The 18,276-nt window shown below is 45.2% G+C and overlaps 1 protein-coding gene across 1 annotated transcript; it reads left to right on the top strand.

The window, feature by feature from the left end:
- The first annotated feature begins 4,086 nt into the window (after nt 1–4,086).
- Nucleotides 4,087–14,751, top strand: Phb1 (prohibitin 1). The gene is made up of 7 exons (XM_076870794.2): nt 4,087–4,158; nt 5,471–5,585; nt 7,072–7,233; nt 10,269–10,411; nt 10,569–10,685; nt 12,867–12,962; nt 14,384–14,751. Exons 2-7 carry the CDS (start codon nt 5,498–5,500, stop codon nt 14,594–14,596), a joined length of 819 nt encoding a protein of 272 aa, XP_076726909.1. The 5' UTR covers nt 4,087–4,158; nt 5,471–5,497; the 3' UTR covers nt 14,597–14,751.
- The last annotated feature ends 3,525 nt before the right edge of the window (nt 14,752–18,276 follow it).

Below are 18,276 nucleotides of genomic sequence, written 5' to 3'. Positions count from 1 at the left end.
CCTGCTTTGTGACTACCTGAGGTCATATAACCAAGTTTTCACTAATAAAGTCAAACAGAAAATATACATGCTGCTTCCATCTCATTTACCTTAAACAAACTTGCTGCTCTCAATTTCCTCTGTTCTCTTCCTGCAAGCCAGAACATAGATTCCATGACTAGATGAAGGTCATCACTTAGGGGATAGTAAACCAGCAAGATAAAAGGAAAGTGAGTCTGCGAAAGACCTGTGAAGCAAAAAGCAATTAACTTCTATCATCTTTAGTCCGCTGTGTTTTAGGTCTCCTTGGTATCCGTCCCCACTAATACAAACACTGAAAAACTACTTGCATGAGTGACAGGTTCACTGCGACGAAACAGATCTCCAGGTGTGATCCAGGCAGCTCTGGGGGTCCTTGAGACACCCGCAGGAAGCATTTAAAGTCATTTTCATGATAATACAAAGTCAATATTTACCTTTTTTATCCTCACTCTCTCCTGAGTTTCCAGTAGAGTTTTCCAGAAGCCACAGGACTTGTGATAGCCCAACAGATTAAATGAAGGATCCAAGCTTTACAAAAATGTAAAACAATGTCGCTCTTTTCACCAAATAGTTTTGGGGGGATCTAAGTTATTTTTCATAAAAATATGTTATGAGTTTCTTATTGTTATTTTAAATGGGTCAATAAATATTTTAAATTTTTCGTTTTAATGTTGAATGTATAACCATCCATATTTAGAAAGCTCTCTTAATAACTTTTAAGAATATATTCTACAGTCATGAATAACTAAAAAGAACAAATAAAAAATTTTTTAAAAATAACTTTTAAGGATATAAAGCTCTCTTAAACCAGGTGCTATGGCATATACCTGTAATCCTGGTAATGTGGGAGGCTGAGGCAGGAGGATCACATGTTCCAGGCCTGCCTGGGAAAATTAGAGAGCCACTGTCTCAAAAAAAGAAAAAAATGTAGCATGGTGGTAGAGTGCTGGACTACTGAGGTTTAATCCTTGGGGCACACATGCACACGCCGCGTGAACACACACACACATGCATGTGTGCAAAAAAATTGTTTTAAATGTCCTAAAAGGAAAATCCAAGAGCCATTGTGCCAGAATGATCTGCCTTGATTCTGACATTGTGAAATTCCAACAGTCAGCATTTATAGATTTTTCTTTTGGGTTGAATGTTTCCTCCAAAGAGAATTTTCTATTCTGCTTTAAGACTCTCAGGGACTTCTCCCTTCAATTAAAATCAAACAAAGCTTTTAAGCCAAGTTTACAACATCCTCCAAAGCTTGCTTATCCCACCACTGAGCTCTCCCATTCGCTCCTCATGCTTTGGCCACATTTGGCCTCATCTGATTCCTCCAATGGACCAAGCTCTTATAATACAGGTCCACTTTATGCTTTGAAGATAGATATTGCTGTTCTGCCACTGCAATTTATTTATTTATTTATTTTAAATATTTTATTAGGATTTTTTTTTTTAGCAGTAGTTGGACACAATACCTTTATTTTATTTATTTTATTTCTAGGTGGTGCTGAGGATAGAACCCAGGGCCTTGCACGTGCTTAGGAGAGAGCTCTACCGCTGAGTCACAATCCCAGCCCCTGCAATTTATTTTTTAAATGGACATGTTTCTCTTCCTTTCTCCTTGCTCCTCCCTAATCTCCCCCCACTCCAACCCGCTAATCTCAGGGGAAACAGGATTACTTTTCTTCCTCATGCTACACAGAGTAGCATGTCCTTGCCCACATACCCACCACAAGAACCAAGTAATCCAGATTTTGGGGACAGCACCCGAAGTTCTCAGAAATTACTGTCTCCCAAATTAACAAGTGAATTACAACTCCAACAGAGAACACGCCTTTGAACTACTTGTTTCAAAGCCTTTTGCTCCCCTTGATGGGCAGAATCACAGCCTCTAGGACAGGAGTCCCTTGGGTTTCTCCTTTGCTAGCCAAGCAATAAATCTTCTTTTCTTTTTTCTCAAAACCATGTCCTCATTACTGGATTGGCACTGGGGACAAGGACTGAGCTTTCGGCAATACTCTGCCTCAGTTTCACTGCACAGTAGAGAAGTGGCTCCGCCCGAGTGTCCTGGCAACCTCGAACTCCCCACACAGTCCACCCGGGCGCACCTGGAAGGAACCTCAGTTGAATCTATGTCTTGGCAGAATGCCTTTCCATCCTCCCAGAACACAAGTGAGGCTTGTGTTGCTACAGGCCATTTCTCACTCATTTGCCTAACTACCAGGAAAGTTGCCATGAGCAGTCTTCTCATAGTGCCCAGTTCTCAGGAGGTGTGAGGCTGTCATCTCATTTCCCCTGAGGATACAGCTGCAAAGGACAGCTGCATCCTGGCCCTGGCTCCTCAGCAGCAGGATCACCTGTAAATTGTGTTGCAGTCCTATGGTCCTTTTGTTTCTGTGTCACCCTGCACAAAGGCCACTAGGAGCTGGTAAACCCAGAGTCTCACACATGCTAGGGAAGCACTCTACCACTGAGCTATGCCCTCAACCCTCCATCATTCTTCTTTACTAAGAAGAACCCCCATTTTGACTTGTTAGGGTGTTAGGAGATTTGTTAGATTTAGGAAAGGCCCCTCCCCACTCCCAGAGCTTTCCTCTTGATACATAGAGTCCCAACATAGCAATCCCATTCCTTTGACTACAGCCTGTTCAATCAGTCACTTCATGCCCTACATCATTGATTCATTCAACAAAAACTGAGCCCCTGCTCTGCACCAAGCTTTGTTCTTCGTGCCAAGAACAGAATAATTAAGAGATTGGACTAAACTTCCAGCTCTCTTAGAGTCTAAAGGTCTGAGGAAAAAGTTATGGTTAGTTTGGGCAAACCCAGGCTATACAAAAAGTACTACCATGGGTATCGCTGCCCATTGATTATGACAAGGAGGGATAAGAAATCATAGAGGAGAGAAATGTATGGAAGTGGAATAAATCCAATCCAGAAATGGTTCTAATATTGTTACAATTATGTGTCCCTACATCATTTATGCAGTATCCCAGCTAAGAAATGCAAAACCTGAATCTAATCATGAGGAAACATCAGACAAATCATCTAAAATGAGAAACATCCTTTCCCCCCCTCAACTTAATAAAGGACAAAGTAAAGCTGAGGATCATTTTTGGATGAAAGGAGACTAAAGAGATGAGAAATAAGTACAGACGGCATCCTACACTGGAGGGGAGTTCTATAAAGTTTATTATTGGAAAAACTGACAAAATTAGAATGTAGAGGATAGATTGCATTTACTCAAGTAAGAATATGTCTTATTCTTCAAAAATACACAATTCCTTCCAGAGAAGGAGAGGGTGGAGAGGAAGGCCAGGGAAAAGAGAGGGGAGGGAAAGAGGTAGGGAGAAAAAGAGAACAAAAAATGAAACCAATGGAGTTAACTGTTAACAATAGGTGAATTTGACAAAAGATACATGTGTTTTTTGTACTATTCTTGAAACTTTTCCAAATACAAACTTTTTTTTTTTTTTTAATTGTGTCCAGGCGACTGTATTCTAAGGCAGCCCCCTTGCTCACTTAGGGCACGGTTCTGCACGAATCCCTTCCTCTCGGCATGTTTTCTCGTCCAGGTGATTTCTAGGGTTCGCTCTGGCTCTGGCAATCAAAGCCTCACGACTCTACGGACGTTACCAGACAGGGCTTTGGAAAGAAGACGGCTCTTGGTATCCTTCTGTCCAACAGTTATTTCACAACAACTTTCTTCAAAGTGTCCAACCGTCCTCTTTCACTAGGCACAAATTTGCCCCTGCCCTGTTTTCCAGACTCTCCTTCTCAGGCCCTAGGGGCTCATCTTCTGGCAGTCGCGAGCAATGTACAGAATAGGCACGTGTATTTATCCCCAGAGCACTACAGTCCCCAAGAGGCTTTGAGGCAACATCTCACCGTTTACCACCAAAGAAAAAAGGCTTTCCTGTGCGGGTCAGCCGCCGCAGGGCTTTTTGGGAATTGCAGTCACTCTACCAAGAGCCGCAAGAGCGGCTCAGGGCTGCAAAACACGCTTCCCAGAAGTCATTGCGCTCCTCAACACCAATCAGAGGCGCTGGTCTTGGAGGGAGGGCGGGGAAGAAGAGCAGCTTTTCGGCGCACGCGCAGTAAGTGCTGTTGGGGGAATTCATGTGGAGGTCAGAGTGTAAGCAGGTGAGAATGGCTGGTGGTGGCCCAGGCTTGTTTCTGGCGGGGGGGTCTCTGCTGCCCTCCTCTGCCCTCCTGTGTGCATTTTGGGCGAATAGGGGTGCGTGTGCGTGTCCATTTTGTGGGGGAGGGGAAAGAGCTAAACCCAGGACAAGCCAGGAGTTGCGCAGGTTAAGGGAGGTGTGTATGGGGGCAGGGTGAGGAAAAGTCCAGAAGCCATTAGAAAGGAAAAGGATTGAGTGTCTGGGTCTCAAGGAAGAGCTACCGGACGGGGAGAGATCAAGGTAGTTCTGGGAGGAGGGAGGAGGGATTTGACGGTCTTGGGGCGGGACATTAAAAAGTTTAAGGCTAAGGCTGGGGCTGGGGTTGTGGCTCAGGGGCAGAGCGCTTGCCTAGCATGTGTGAGGCCCTGGGTTGGATTCTCAACACCGCATATAAATAAATGAACAAAATAAGGGTCCATCAACATCTTAAAAAAAAATTAAAAAAAAAAAGGTAAAAGGCTGGAGTGTTTTTTAGTTGGGTCAACTGTACTCCTACCCATGGCATCGCAGCCCCTTGACCCTGTGATCCAGAGCTCTTCCTCACAGTGCAGCAGCAGTTTAGAGACTTTCCCCTCAGTTGGTTTTTGTGTTATCTTGATCCCAGAGTGTCATTCAGCTCGTCCTAATCGGTTCTCACTACAGCCTATAGAGAAGTGGCATGGTGAGAAGTTAAGCCATACCTCCTAGAATTAGACCTCTACGTTTTAATCCTGGTTCTGCCGCTTAGTGTGATCTTGGGCGTCTCAAGTCACCTGTATGTGTTCCTCTGTTTCCTGATCTATAATAAGTACTTCATAGAGTAGCTGTGAGGGTTAAATAAACTGATATAAATGATGGCAGTTTACTGTTATTTATTTTTGTTGTTGGCATCACTGTTGTAGCACGTTCTTTTGTTATTTTTGTAAACAAAATTTTATAGAACCAACCATGTAGTGTCTCTTGGGACCTTTTTGTCCAGGAAATGGGAGTGTGGTTTAGTATGGTGCAAGATCCCTATGGGTATGAGGCCCATGCCTTGTTCCCATTATTTTGAACCAAGTGTCCCAGATTCCTTTCTTTCTTGGTTGAAAAAAGAAACTGCAAAAGAAAAAGGTTGAGGAATTGATGATGGCACTTTGCCAGATATAGAGTTATTTATTAGGTGTCCTCAGTTGGTGATTTAGAGCTGTCAGGAGTGGGAAAATAAATAATAAGCTTGAGAAGTGAATGTTATGCCTCAGACCTTCCTCTGAGGGTTTGGGCTAAGTTGTTTTATTTTGTTTTTACCCCCTTAGGTGTGAGTGGGTCCAGCAGAAGGAAACATGGCTGCCAAAGTGTTTGAATCCATTGGCAAGTTTGGCCTGGCCTTAGCCGTTGCAGGAGGCGTGGTGAACTCTGCCTTATATAATGGTGAGGCACTGAGGTGAGGGGTGGTGGGTCGCTGCCCTTTACTGGAAGATTTTTGTTGGAGTGCATAGCCCATGACACTCTTGATGGTAGCGACTGTTTGTGAATGTTTGTGAAGAGGTCTTACTATTGCCATTCCCCACCACGTGCTTGTATTATTAGAGCCTCTGTTCAAAGACAGCTTCCCAGCCCAGTTGCTGGTTGGATGTTTTTGGCTGTTCTTATCAATTTGCAGTGATGCTGCTTCACTTGAATACTGCAGCAGAGTATCAGGGGATTTGCATTGCTACCTGAAATGGAGATCTTGTCTGTGTCTCGTCTGCCTGTATGTGGAAAAACTCAGCAAAGATTTTAGATCAGTTTGGGTGATCCTTGTCCTGAGCAGCAGCTTTTACTCTGCTAGGTTTCAAAGAAAATGTCTTTGCAGTGTATCGCCCATCTTTTAACAGGGTTTAAGGTAGCCTTTCTTCCACTTTACTGTGTGGTCTTAGGCAAGTTGCTTTCACCTGTAGGCCTCAGCTTCCTCATTGGTCAAGCAGTGAGTTTGAACAAGTTTAATCTCCTAAGATCTCCTCTAACTCTGACATTCTTTTACTTTCATGCCCCAAACAATTGTAGATTGCTACACACCTGGCTGTTTAACAAAAAGATTGTTTTCAGAGTGAAGATATTTGGATCAACTCTAAAGTCTAGAGATGGAAAGTAGTTGATGAGAAAAGCCTACTTGAGCCAGGCACAGCAATAACACCTATAATCCCAGGAACTCCAGAGGCTGAGGCAGGAAGATGTCAAGTTCCAGACCAGCCTTGGCAACTTGGCGAGACCCTGTCTCAAAACAAAAAACTTAAAAAGGGATGGGGATGTTGATTAAGGTAGAGCACCCCTGGAATCCCCTATGAAAAGAAACAAGTCTGCTTGGCTTATATGGCAGCTCTTGATACTGTGATCATCTTGGTCTCAATCTGTACATCTAAACAGTGGTCTCCATCACTGAATTTCTCTCTGAATCAACAAGATAGCTCTATATCCCCTCCAAGTTTAAAAAAAAACTATTATAGTGGGACCTTCTGAATTTCAGGATTCTCCTAATGAGGATGCTACTGTACTGGGTTATGTTGGAACCAGGATAGACATATATTAAAATAGTGAAGATCTGAGTTGTAGAAGTTTTAGGAGATGATTCCTAGAAGTATATTGTTGGGAGTTTGGGGATGGGATGGTTAATCAGAAAACCAACAACCAGTGTTTTCAAGGAGAAAGGGAACCAAGGTACAGATCCTATTACCAAAGACCTTGGGATGCACATGGGACAGGAAGTGATTGCTTAGTTGTGTAGCTAATTAGAAACCTCTAGAGATCAGAAGTTCAGGATAGGGAGAGGAGATACTCAGTAAAAGAACAGAAAGCAACAGGGATCTTTCAAAGTCAGGATCCTTGTGGTTTACAAGGTAAAGGACCTTTTTGACATGTCATTATCTTTCCTTCCTAGTGGATGCTGGGCACAGAGCTGTCATCTTTGACCGATTCCGTGGTGTACAGGACATTGTGGTAGGAGAAGGAACTCACTTTCTCATACCTTGGGTTCAGAAACCTATTATCTTCGATTGCCGCTCTCGACCACGTAATGTGCCAGTCATCACTGGAAGCAAAGGTGAGTCTTGCCTTTGTTTTGTAAAGCACGAAGAGTGGAGGGTGCTCTCTTTTCTCTGGCTCCAGCAGCCTGTGTGGGATACTAGGATCCAAAAGAGGTTGAACTTAGGAATGGGGATGTGGCTCAGTGGTAGTGTGCTTGTCTAGCATGTGCAAGGCCCTGGGTTCAAACCCCAACTCTGCCAAAAGAAAAAGAGGTTGGACTTGACATCATAATTCTCAGCATGTTTGCCCTGGAGAGCTTTATATGGATTCAGAGAGAGAAGTGTATTCATAAGATACATACAGACAGCAGAATAAACTTAGAGATACATGTGAAGGTTTATTATGGACTGGGGATGTAGCTCAGTTGGTAGAGTGCTTGCCTCGAATGCACAAAGCCCTGTGTTCAACCCCCAACACCACACACACACACACACACACAAAATTTTTTTTAAATAAAATAAAGGTTTATCTTAAGAGTTACACAGTGATATAATTTTAAAGAGATCTAAATTATTCCCTCTGTTGATCCTTCCCATCAGCTCTTGTTCCCCAGAGTGACTATCCAAGCCTGTCTCTGGCCATTTGTCTTTGTAACTGACTTATCCTTTGCCGTATTTTCCATGACCTCTGCTCCAGTAGTGTGGACCTCACATTGCTGTCTCATAGGCTGAAGTCCTAGTGACTGAGACATTCCAGTCAGATCCTGACGTGGACTGCCATCACCATTTTTCCCCTCCCTACCCTTAGATGTATACAGACAGCACATAAAGTTGCACATACCCAAAATGTCACAGCTGTGACATTTCTGCACATAAAGAAGAGAGGGTACGGTGGTGGTGGTGGTATAGTGGTGAGCATAGTGGGGAAGTTAGTTTTTATTATCTGGATGACATTTGGTGTCCTCCCTGTTATTCCTCAGTAGATGTTTGCTTGTGGTGATTATGCCAGTCTTGATTCTATTTTGCAGAGTGGACTAGTTCAAAGAGGACTAAAATGGTTGCTGTGAAGGAGCTCAGTCTATACAGGAAGACAGATGTGAACAAGAAATTACAGTAGAGTGGGGGAAGGACCACAGGGCCAGGGTTCTGTGGTGTGTTGGGGAGCAGAGAAGAGAGTAGCCTACTCCCTGCAAGGAACTGATGTCTGAGTGGTGATCTGAAGAGTGCAGAGTGTGTGAGGCAGAGAAGAGGGTGCAGGGAACGTTGGAAATCTGTCTGTGGCTCCTGGCCAGGGAAACAGCAGCCTTTTGAAAAGGGGCTGTCTTGCCTGCTTCAAAGAGGAAATAAGTTGGACAGGATTTATGAAGAAACGTTTTTTTAGTTACCAATGAACCTTTATTTTATTTATTTACATGTGGTGCTGAGAATCGAACCCAGTACCTTGCAGCTCGAGCCCCTGGAGAAACTTAATTTAACTTAAGCCTGCTTCTAAGTTTCCCATCTCTTGTGGATTTCTTTCTGTACTGTTTTGCAGTTGTTCTGAGGATGCATTATGTACCTATTCTGAAAACTATTGAAGGGTACCTCCTGAGGTCAGGGGCTTATTATATATGTTGATAAGTTTCCCACCTCTCTTGGCCCAATCAGGACTCCATTTCCTGGGCACTTGGTCCATACTGTTGATGACTGCGGATGACCTGTGTCAGTGTGTTAGCTTCCCGCAGGCCTGGTGTGTCTAAGGGAAGGGCTGATTTCCCCCCAGAATCCTGATAAAGTCTATGACTAATCAGACTTTTAAACCCTCACCCTACCAATGACTAGGGTGCCTTCTCTTTTAAATGCTTTACCAGATCTACTTACACCTCTTGGGTCTTTTGCACATTTGACAGAATGCTCTTGTATCTGTTTTCTCCTCCAGTTTTTCCTGGATCATCCCCATTCTCAGACAAGGAAGTAAGTTCAGGTTATCTAAGGCTATCTGAAGCTGCATAATTTGTAGCCAGCAGAGTGGGACCACAGCTCAGTTCTGTGGAGTGTTAGTGCTGTGTCTACCAGTCCCACACTAACTTATCAAGGTTGACTCATAGGCATGTTCACCTGGCCTTGGAAAGGCCTGATTCTAGAATTCTTAGTATTGACTTGTTATTTGTCCTAAAATGTTCAGTCTCCTAACATTTCATGTTACCCATGAGACATACTGTCATGACCCACCTGAGGTTTACTTAGTTTCTCTGAACTGGGGCAGTGAGTCAGATTAGAATTATTAAGCGGTATGAAAAATTTAAGAAATAAAGACCAGGGGCTGGGTTTGTGGCTGTCAGTGGTAGAGCGCTTGCATGTGCGAGGCCCTGGGTTTGATCCTCAACACCACATAAAAATAAACAAATAAAATAAAAATATTGTGTTCAACTAAAAAAAATAAGTATTTTTAAAGAAAAGAAATAAAGACATAGAAATAAGTAAAATAGCGGGATCCGATGGGGACCAGCTCTGATGGAGACTGGATCTAATGACAAAATGGAGTCTGCACCCGTGCACTTTATATAAATGGGTGGAAACACCAATGGGATTCAGTGTGAAGAACTTCCTGAGAAAAACCTGAAGAAGATAGCAAAAACTGGGTTGGGGCTTAGCAGGTTACGCCCACCTTCTCTACTTCAGGGCAGCTGGGATTTGAAGTCAAGGCTTTTTGAACTAGTGAGTTCCATGGTAACAGAACTTCCTTATGAACAGAAATCACCATACAAATGGGCGGGCATTCCCTGGGCACCCTTGTACCGCATCGTTTCACTGCCCAGGGTTTCACATAGTTCAAAGCAAAAACTTATCAGTCGCCTATGACACCATACCATGGTAATTGCTTTATCTGTGGTCATTAGGACACACTGAAAAGCTGGTGTCATCACCGAATTCTTTCAGACATTTCCTAACTCTGCAGTGCTCTATGGCTTCTCTGCCAAGGAAACAGGACATATCTATTCCTTGCCTTTTAAGATCTTACTAAATACCATTTTGCATTGTAGCAAATTTGGGGTGGGAAAGGTCACATAAAAGGCCATTTGTTTCCCCTATGGGTTTTATTTTAACTCCAGTGTTTGTTTCTTACCCTAAGATTTGCAGAATGTCAACATCACACTGCGCATCCTTTTCCGACCTGTTGCTAGTCAGCTTCCTCGAATCTTTACTAGCATTGGAGAGGACTATGATGAACGAGTGCTGCCGTCCATCACCACAGAGATCCTCAAGTCAGTGGTGGTGAGTGGATAGGGCCTTCACCGTGAGCCCAGATCACTGCCCTGAAGATCGCTAGGTGGCAGGAAGAACTTGGCCATAGTGGGTTGGGATGTGGCTGAGGTTCTTTTCTGCTTTATCATTAGCCTGACTTGCTTTCTGCCTGTCCCTCTGAAACCAGGCTCGCTTTGATGCTGGCGAACTGATCACCCAGAGAGAGCTGGTCTCCAGGCAGGTGAGCGATGACCTTACAGAGCGAGCAGCAACTTTTGGGCTCATCCTGGATGACGTGTCCTTGGTAAGATCCTTGAGGGGTCTGAGCAAAGGGTTTTGGTTCTTGTCTGGTACCTGGCTCATTTCTGTATACACATGATTAGGTCTTGCCTTCCACTTTCCTAAATGTGAGATTTAAAAACAGAATCTTCATGGGGGTGTGAGGCAGTGTCCTTGCATCTGTTTTCAGTTGAGGGTTCTTTATCTCCCTGTCTCACACTTTTTTTTTTATAATCTCTGCTCATCCCCAGACAGTCTCTAAATCACCAAACTATGACTGTTCCTCAGAAAGTGATGTCTTCTTGTTAACCCTGTTTGATAAAGTAAGAAATTGCCTGGTAGAGACCAGAAAATAGCTTAGTAGTGTTTCTCCCTAGCACAGACTTCCCAGCCTGACCCCTTAAGAATTTTCTAACACTTAGGGTTTGAAGCTCTGTGAAGTTCTGGGGACCCCCAGGGAAAGGTGATAGAGTGCTAATAAATGGTTCTGTTTCCCAAGGCCTGGTATTGAGGACAAGGGACATCTCTGAGGTGTAAGCTAGCCTCCAGAGACATTATAGTCTGTGTATTTATATGACATTGAGTGTCATAACTCAAACAGAAAGCAATACAGGCAGGATAGGGTTTCAGGTGGAGGAGGGTGAGGGGAAGGGGTCGTGTTTCTAAGATTCTCTGGGAAAAATCATTTGGAGTGATTTGTTCGGGTAGTGAGGTAGAGTGTTTCCTGTTCAGTTCTCCTGTGCATCACTAAGGAAAGGCACTGCTTGTTCTCAGCATCTGCACAGCTGTTTAAACAGAGATTCTCTAAGTACCCAGCCCTCACCCTGAGGGCCAGGGCACTGTTCCACCTTCTGTTGCTCCAAGGGAAGGGCGTGTGGCTCCCTCTGCTGGCAGCATGCCAGGCTGCAGCCTTTGGCCCCTCCACCTCAAGCTTTCCCCATTTGCTGTTAGTTAACCTGAGTACCTTGGCTGTGAAAGCTTGCTAAGTAAAAACCTGAGGAAAACTTGGCATTTTACTTGACTCTGACCACATACTCCATTCTGGGGAAATGTGGGCTGACCACAAGAAACCATATCTAAGAGGTGTAAGAAGAAAATTAGATTTCCTGGGGAATTTGCTGGCCTCAGCTGGCTCTTTTAGAAAGAAATTTTATTCCTTAATTATACATTTCATTTTTCATTTCTCAGAATTGTACTTTCTTATCCAAACTTTGAACAAGAATCCAGAAATGGATCAGGCAAAGTAGAGCAGCTGCAGTGTGAGAGTTTGCAGTATAGTGTAAAAGCTTTGGAAAACAGTAGGACCGGGATTGACTTCTCAGAAGTTTGGGGCTACTTGTTTTTTAAAAAGCAGACATTGGGAGAGTGGAGGAGAAAATGAAACAAATAACATTTGATTGCAAAACCATTGCTGCTCTTCTCTTTATTTCTTCTTTTTAAATAAAAAAATGATTGCTTAAGGCTAGGCATTAGGACCTCTGAGTCTATTCCCATTATCTGTACTATCTTTAGAGACAGTTGCTTCAGCCAAGTCTGTTACTTGTTTAGGGGAGGTATATGGATAATCAGACTTAAACCCTCACCCGGGCCAATGGCTTTCCCTGCCTTCCCTTTCTTTTAAACCCTTTACCAGAACCACTCATATATAGGAATACCATGATGTGCTCTCCATCTTGCTCCATCCTCTTCCTGTTTAGTGGTGGGGATGTTCTGCAAAAGTGGACTGGTGAATCCATAAGCAGAGAGTATCAAGCTTTTGGAACCCTGGGAACTGGCCGCATCCCCTGCTCTCAGGGGCTCACTTTTCCATCTGGCCTCCCTTGGGTCTTTGAACAGGCATCAAAGAAGATGATGCCTTGGCAGAAATCTGGTCAGTGGTGGGGGTCTTGGAACTCACAGATCTCCTCCTCTAAGGAGGTGGTCTATTGAGTGGACCATGGGCCCCATCAAAAGCTGCAGATGCCATTTTCTGCGTGAGGTGGCCACAATGAGGGTGACAGAAATTTGTAGGAACAGTGTTGACAGCCAAGGATTCTGGTGTATAAACTCAGTGTGGATGAGAATTTGGAGGTGGAAGTGTGTCTCCTAGTGCCTCCAGCTGCTAGAGCCATTCCTGGCCTTTTCCTTCCAGCAGCTGGGGAGGCCTCCCAGCAACCCTGTCTGAGCAATTACACTGCCTCAGCTTGTGCTTACTCTCTCCCCTTAGACACATCTGACCTTTGGGAAGGAGTTCACAGAAGCGGTGGAAGCCAAACAGGTGGCTCAGCAGGAAGCAGAGAGGGCCAGATTTGTGGTGGAAAAGGTGAGCATTCAACCAGATGGCAAGAGCCTCTTTTCCTTTCTCCTCTGCTCAGCTTTCCCATTTGCTGGGTGGCCTGGAAATTCATCATCTGTCATCTCTTCTTCGGGGATAATCGGAAGGGGATTGAAGGAACTGTACTCCTGCAATTGGTTGCAGAGTCTTTGGGGGCTAGTCAGGGACATGTGATGTTATGTTCCTAAATCACTGAAGGGTAATTTTTTTTCCACGTGCCCAAGATCAAAAACTTTCATACAAATAAAAATGTTACTCCTGGAATATTTTCAGCTTCACTGAGAAGTCATTTTGACCCATAGTTACATAGTGAAAACTTGATGTTGATCAAATGTTGCACCAGATGTGATACGGTCACTGGATATTTTGCACTAAATCCATCCAGATGTGTCAAGAGAGTGTGATGGAACACAGTATATTGACCTAGCAGCCTGGTCTTGCAGATATTTGTGAAGGTATATTTATTTGCTCTCCATTCCCCACCACTAGTATTCCTATTCTAAGGCCTTTTGGTCTTTCAAATCAAGAGAGAGATTTGATTTTGGAAACGAAACTTCATATGGGCAGGGTCTTGCTTTACTTTGTATCTGCCATGACTTCAGTAACAAGTCTAGCACTTTGCCTGATGATCCTAGACATACAACATTTGTTGACAACATCCTATCAGTTTCAAAATTGTTGGACCAGGGGTGTCACTCAGTGGCATAGTGCTTGTTTAACATGTACAAGACCTGAGTTCAGGCCCTGCATTAAGAGAGACAAAAAGAGGGTTGATTTCAAAGAAGCTCAATCCTATACTCTCCTCCCACATTCTGAAGGTCACTTGTCTAGACAGATGTTTTCGTGTTGGTGTTGGTAGGGCAAGCTGTGAAGATTCCAGGTACCAGCTGAGCTCACAGGCAGCTCCTGGCAGTCATAGATGCATGCTTCTCCTTCTTAACTCTTGTGGTGGTTCTGTTTTGTAGTGCTGGGGATTCTGAACCCAGGGCCTCATGCACTCTACCTAATGTTAATGGGAACTTTGAAATAAGTACAGTACTTATATAGCCAATTGAAACATATGCCTGCAATGATAAGTGGGCATTAGAGGAAAGAGGAGGTTTGGTGGACATTGTGCTTGTCGACTCTGTTAACAACAGGAATGTAAGTTTCCGAGTGCCTTCAGAAACCTGTGAAGGCAGGGCTGGGGATGTGGCTCAGCGGTAGAGCACTCACTCAGCACGTGCGAGGCCCTGGATTCTATCCATGGAGAGAGAGAGAGAGATTTATTTATTTGTTTTCAAGTACAGCTTTAAAAAAATAATAAATAAAAAGAAACTGTGAAGGCACCTAGGCTGGTCCTTGCTAGGCTCTAGTCTGACAGTCAGCACCCTGAGATTTGTCACTTACTCTCCATCTCCACTCTTTAGGCTGAACAGCAAAAGAAAGCTGCCATCATCTCTGCTGAGGGTGACTCCAAGGCAGCCGAGCTGATTGCCAACTCACTGGCCACTGCAGGTGATGGCCTGATTGAGCTGCGAAAGCTGGAAGCCGCCGAGGACATAGCATACCAGCTCTCACGCACTCGGAACGTCACTTACCTGCCAGCAGGGCAGTCCGTGCTCCTCCAACTGCCCCAGTGAGGGTGCCCTGTCCGCACCTCCTCAGGCCACTTGGGCCACAGCCCCGATTCTGAATACCATCTTTCTTCTGCCCCTACCCCAGAAATCACTGTGAAATTTCATGATTGGCTTAAAAAGTGAAGGAAATAAAAAGTAAAATCACTTCAGCTCTCTAATTATCAAATGAAGCTCTTTCATTCTTCTCACCTCCATCTACTTTTTTGTTTACCTCCCTACCAAAAATTGCCAAGTGCCTATGCAGACTGGCTTTGGGTCCTGCAGGGCCTGCTGGCGCTCCAGCCTAGGCACTGGCAATTGGCAGAAGAGCAGGGCAATGTGCGTGATGGATGGGGGAGCAAGACAGCCTGCATAGACCTGTAGCCTCCCTCCTGTCATTTATTGAAGATTTGAGGACAATGGCACACACGGCTGAACCAGGAAGGCAGGCCTCAGTTACTTTCCAGCCTGTCCCACACAGATGCAGCTGAAGAGGTGCTGGGGAAGGTCAGAGAGGAAGTGGTCTGTCTCTTACCATAAGGCTGATTCCCTCCAACTGGGACCAGTGGAAGCAGGTGTGTGTCAACAGGGCATGGATTGAAGAATCTGCCCCTATTGAGGTGGGTGGGCCTGATTTTGCTACCCCCCAGGGTCCTAAAACTGGGATGAACTTGGATAGTGAGAGAGGAGGTCTGGACTGAGATGTAAGTCCTGTTGAAGACTTCCTCTCTACCCCCCACCTTGGTCCTTCTCAAATACCCAATGGAATTCTAATTTGAAGGATTGCATCCTGCTGGGGCTAAGCATGCCTGCCAAAGACGTGTGCAGCCTGCGTTCCTGCTGCTTCAGACTGCCCTTCTCGAAGGCTGTGTGCCTGTGCTTTGAAGGAAAGAATCATGGGAAGAAAACAAATGTGTGTAAACTGCTGTCAATAAATGACACCCAAACCTTCCAGCTGTCCTACGGGTTTGTTTTTTTGTTTGTGGGAGTAGTGGGATCAGAACAGAGTGTTCTAGTAATTTTTGTGTGTGCTTGTTTGTATCACCAGCTGGGATAGAATATTCAGCAAGGCAAAAGATGCTTTGGTTTCAGAAAGCACTTTGTTCTGTGTTCCTAATTGAAACCCATTGTGAAGTGAACCTCGGTGATGTTAAGTGAAGTTTCTCATGAGGTGATTCTGAGGAGGTGAGGCTGTCTTCTTTGTATTGATTGGTATGACCAGCAGAGTGGGCCTTCCCACCGCCAACAACACCCTGAGAAAAGGGAAACAATTGGCAAGAAGTTCACTGGTCAGTAACCCTTCCTGCCCTCTAGTTTGATCTTCATACACATTAGGTTACTTGGGTGTTATTCGATGTGTCATTCTACTTTACTGTGACTGATGTGGGAAATGCAAATGCTTTGGCATTTTAAGGAGACCAAATTTATGCATTTTGGATGGTGGAGGAGAGCAGACCTAGGATTGAGAAATAACTGCCAGACAGCCACCACAAAGGCTTTTTAGGAACAATCAGAAGCGTTCAGCCAGGTGCGGTGGCATATGTCTGATGACGTTGGAGGCTGAGGCAGGAGGATCACAAGATAAGCCTGAGCCACTTAGACCCTAAGCAACTTAATGAGACCTTGTCTCAAAAAATAAAAGGGGCTGGAGAATGTAGCATGTAGCTCAGTGGTAAAGTGCCCCTGGGCTCAATCCCCAGTACAAAACAACAATGCAGTAAGGCCCAGCCCTACCTGCGCTTAGCCTCTCCTCCGGATTCAACCCTGGGCCCTCCTGGCCTTAGGGACCCTTCTGAGGACTTAGGTTGTGTTCTAATCTAGAGGGCCAGGGCCAGCTAGCAGCTAAGAAAGAAGGGGACCTGGTGCACAAATTTGGGGTGGAACTGAGGATTTAAGTTTTCCCAACAGTCTCCAGCTCACCTCAGGCCTCAGCAGGATCTCGTCCCCTGAGAGCAGGCGGCAGTGTGACAGGGTACTGACCCTCCGCTGAACCCCAGAGCTCCCACCAAAGTCTCCCTTCTGGCCTTCTCCCTGCCCCTCCCCCAGCCTCCTCTATCTAGGCCTGGGGTAGCTCTTCCGCTTGTGTTTTTGCTGTAAGGATGGCAAGGCCTGCAGATGATGAGGTGCCTGGACTCAAAGCACATTAAAGACTGGAGCAGAAAGAGCATAATTCCCAAATAAGTTCCAGACTGACTTCCACTCTGCAGCCGTCCTCCTTTCCTGCTGTTTATTGCTTTGGACACCCTTTGGGGGAAGGGGGCAGGAGGCGCCTCTCTCCTTAGCTCTCCTCCCAGGCCTTTTTTAAAAAAGCCCTTGTGTTTCCTGAATTCGGTAGGGAGATTGGGTTTCATCCTCCAGGTGTCTGTGGGGGAGCCCTGGGCGAAATGCTGCCCAGTACAATGTCTGGGTTCCTTCTGTCCCAGGTCAGCCTTTTGGGCAGCAGACAGGCCAGGTATCCTGCTGGCTTTGCCATTAGTCTCCCTGTCATGGGTGGCAGAGGCACCTCCCAGTGGCAGCCCTGGCGCCTCATTCTGCCTTGATTTCCGCCAAGTAATTCTTTTTACAAATGTTCAAGAGCTGTTAATGGCTTCTTAGCCCCAGAGCCCCCTGATGGCCTCTGGGTTTCTCAGAGGCTGCCACAATGGACCTTTATCAGCTGCAGTTCTCTGGGCTTTGGATCCTAAGCCATGTCCTGTCCTGGCCAGGGAAGGGAGAGAGCGGGAAGTGTCTTCCTCCCTCTCTCCTTTTGACAGGCTGAATAGTTCCCTTGTTTAGACTCTGAAGGGTTGCACGCTAAGAAGGCAGTGGGCCCTGGATGGGAGGGGAGAGGAAAACCCTCAAGGGCTTGTCGTTTACCTCATGTCTGTGACTTTTAGGTGTGCACTGGTTGGGGGAGGGTTATGACCATCCCAGAAGGGTTTATTTGGGAGGTGGAGAAAGAAGAGAGAACATGGGTCAAATCCTGACTTAGGTAATACCATTCTAATAGGACCTTCCAGAAATTAGCATTGGGTCCTTCCCTTGACTATCATTAGTAACTGTGAGTGAAACATCCACCCTGGGTAAGGTTACAGGATGTTACACCACCCACCACCCCTTCCTCAGTCTCCCATTCATAGCATGCACTGCTTCAAACCTCATTTTGCTAAAGCAGATCTCCTCCCTTCCACCAAGGAGGTTTCAGTGGGCATACAGATGATCTCTTCTCCCCCAACCCCATTACCTCTCCCTTTCCTAAAGAACTAATTCATATTCCCATGAGCATTTAGCACTCTCTTCATTAAATTGCTGTGTGTGTGTGTGTGTGTGTGTGTGTGTGTGTGTGAATTCTCTCCTACCCTAAAATTGTAGAGGGAAGATACCCTTCCTTTTCTTTCCCCCTGATATTTTCCCAAGCCAAACACACCTGGCTTTTGTGGGAATTACTGAGTGTATTGGAAAAGGATCTGAGTTTGAAATGAAGGCTAGGGGTCAAGGCTCCTGAGTTCACCCATGCTGTTATGGCAAGTTACCTCGAGCTGCACCTAATTGGGGTTCTCTGGAACTAGCAGGCCAGTCATGCACTAATTGCCACCCCCACACCAATTCCTCAGAATCATTCCTCTCTCCCTTTAAATGGCATCCATGTGGGAACTCTCCTTTGCAGTCACCTTCCCATGGCCCACTCTTTCCTGCTTCTTCCTGGAACACCACTCTGTTCTCTC

This window comes from Callospermophilus lateralis, chromosome 11 (assembly GCF_048772815.1).
Source record: "Callospermophilus lateralis isolate mCalLat2 chromosome 11, mCalLat2.hap1, whole genome shotgun sequence".
NCBI lineage: Eukaryota > Metazoa > Chordata > Mammalia > Rodentia > Sciuridae > Callospermophilus > Callospermophilus lateralis.
The sequence above is the reverse complement of the archived record's forward strand: the minus strand, read 5'-3'. Positions and strand labels throughout refer to the sequence as shown.

Bases quoted from the DNA above. Each gene is read 5' to 3' on its own strand.
- Phb1 (XM_076870794.2), top strand. From the start codon at position 5,498: ATGGCTGCCAAAGTGTTTGAATCCATTGGCAAGTTTGGCCTGGCCTTA. The intron at 7,234-10,268 runs GTGAGTCTTGCC...TCTTACCCTAAG, and splicing joins AGTCATCACTGGAAGCAAAG to ATTTGCAGAATGTCAACATC. The intron at 12,963-14,383 runs GTGAGCATTCAA...TCCACTCTTTAG, and splicing joins CCAGATTTGTGGTGGAAAAG to GCTGAACAGCAAAAGAAAGC.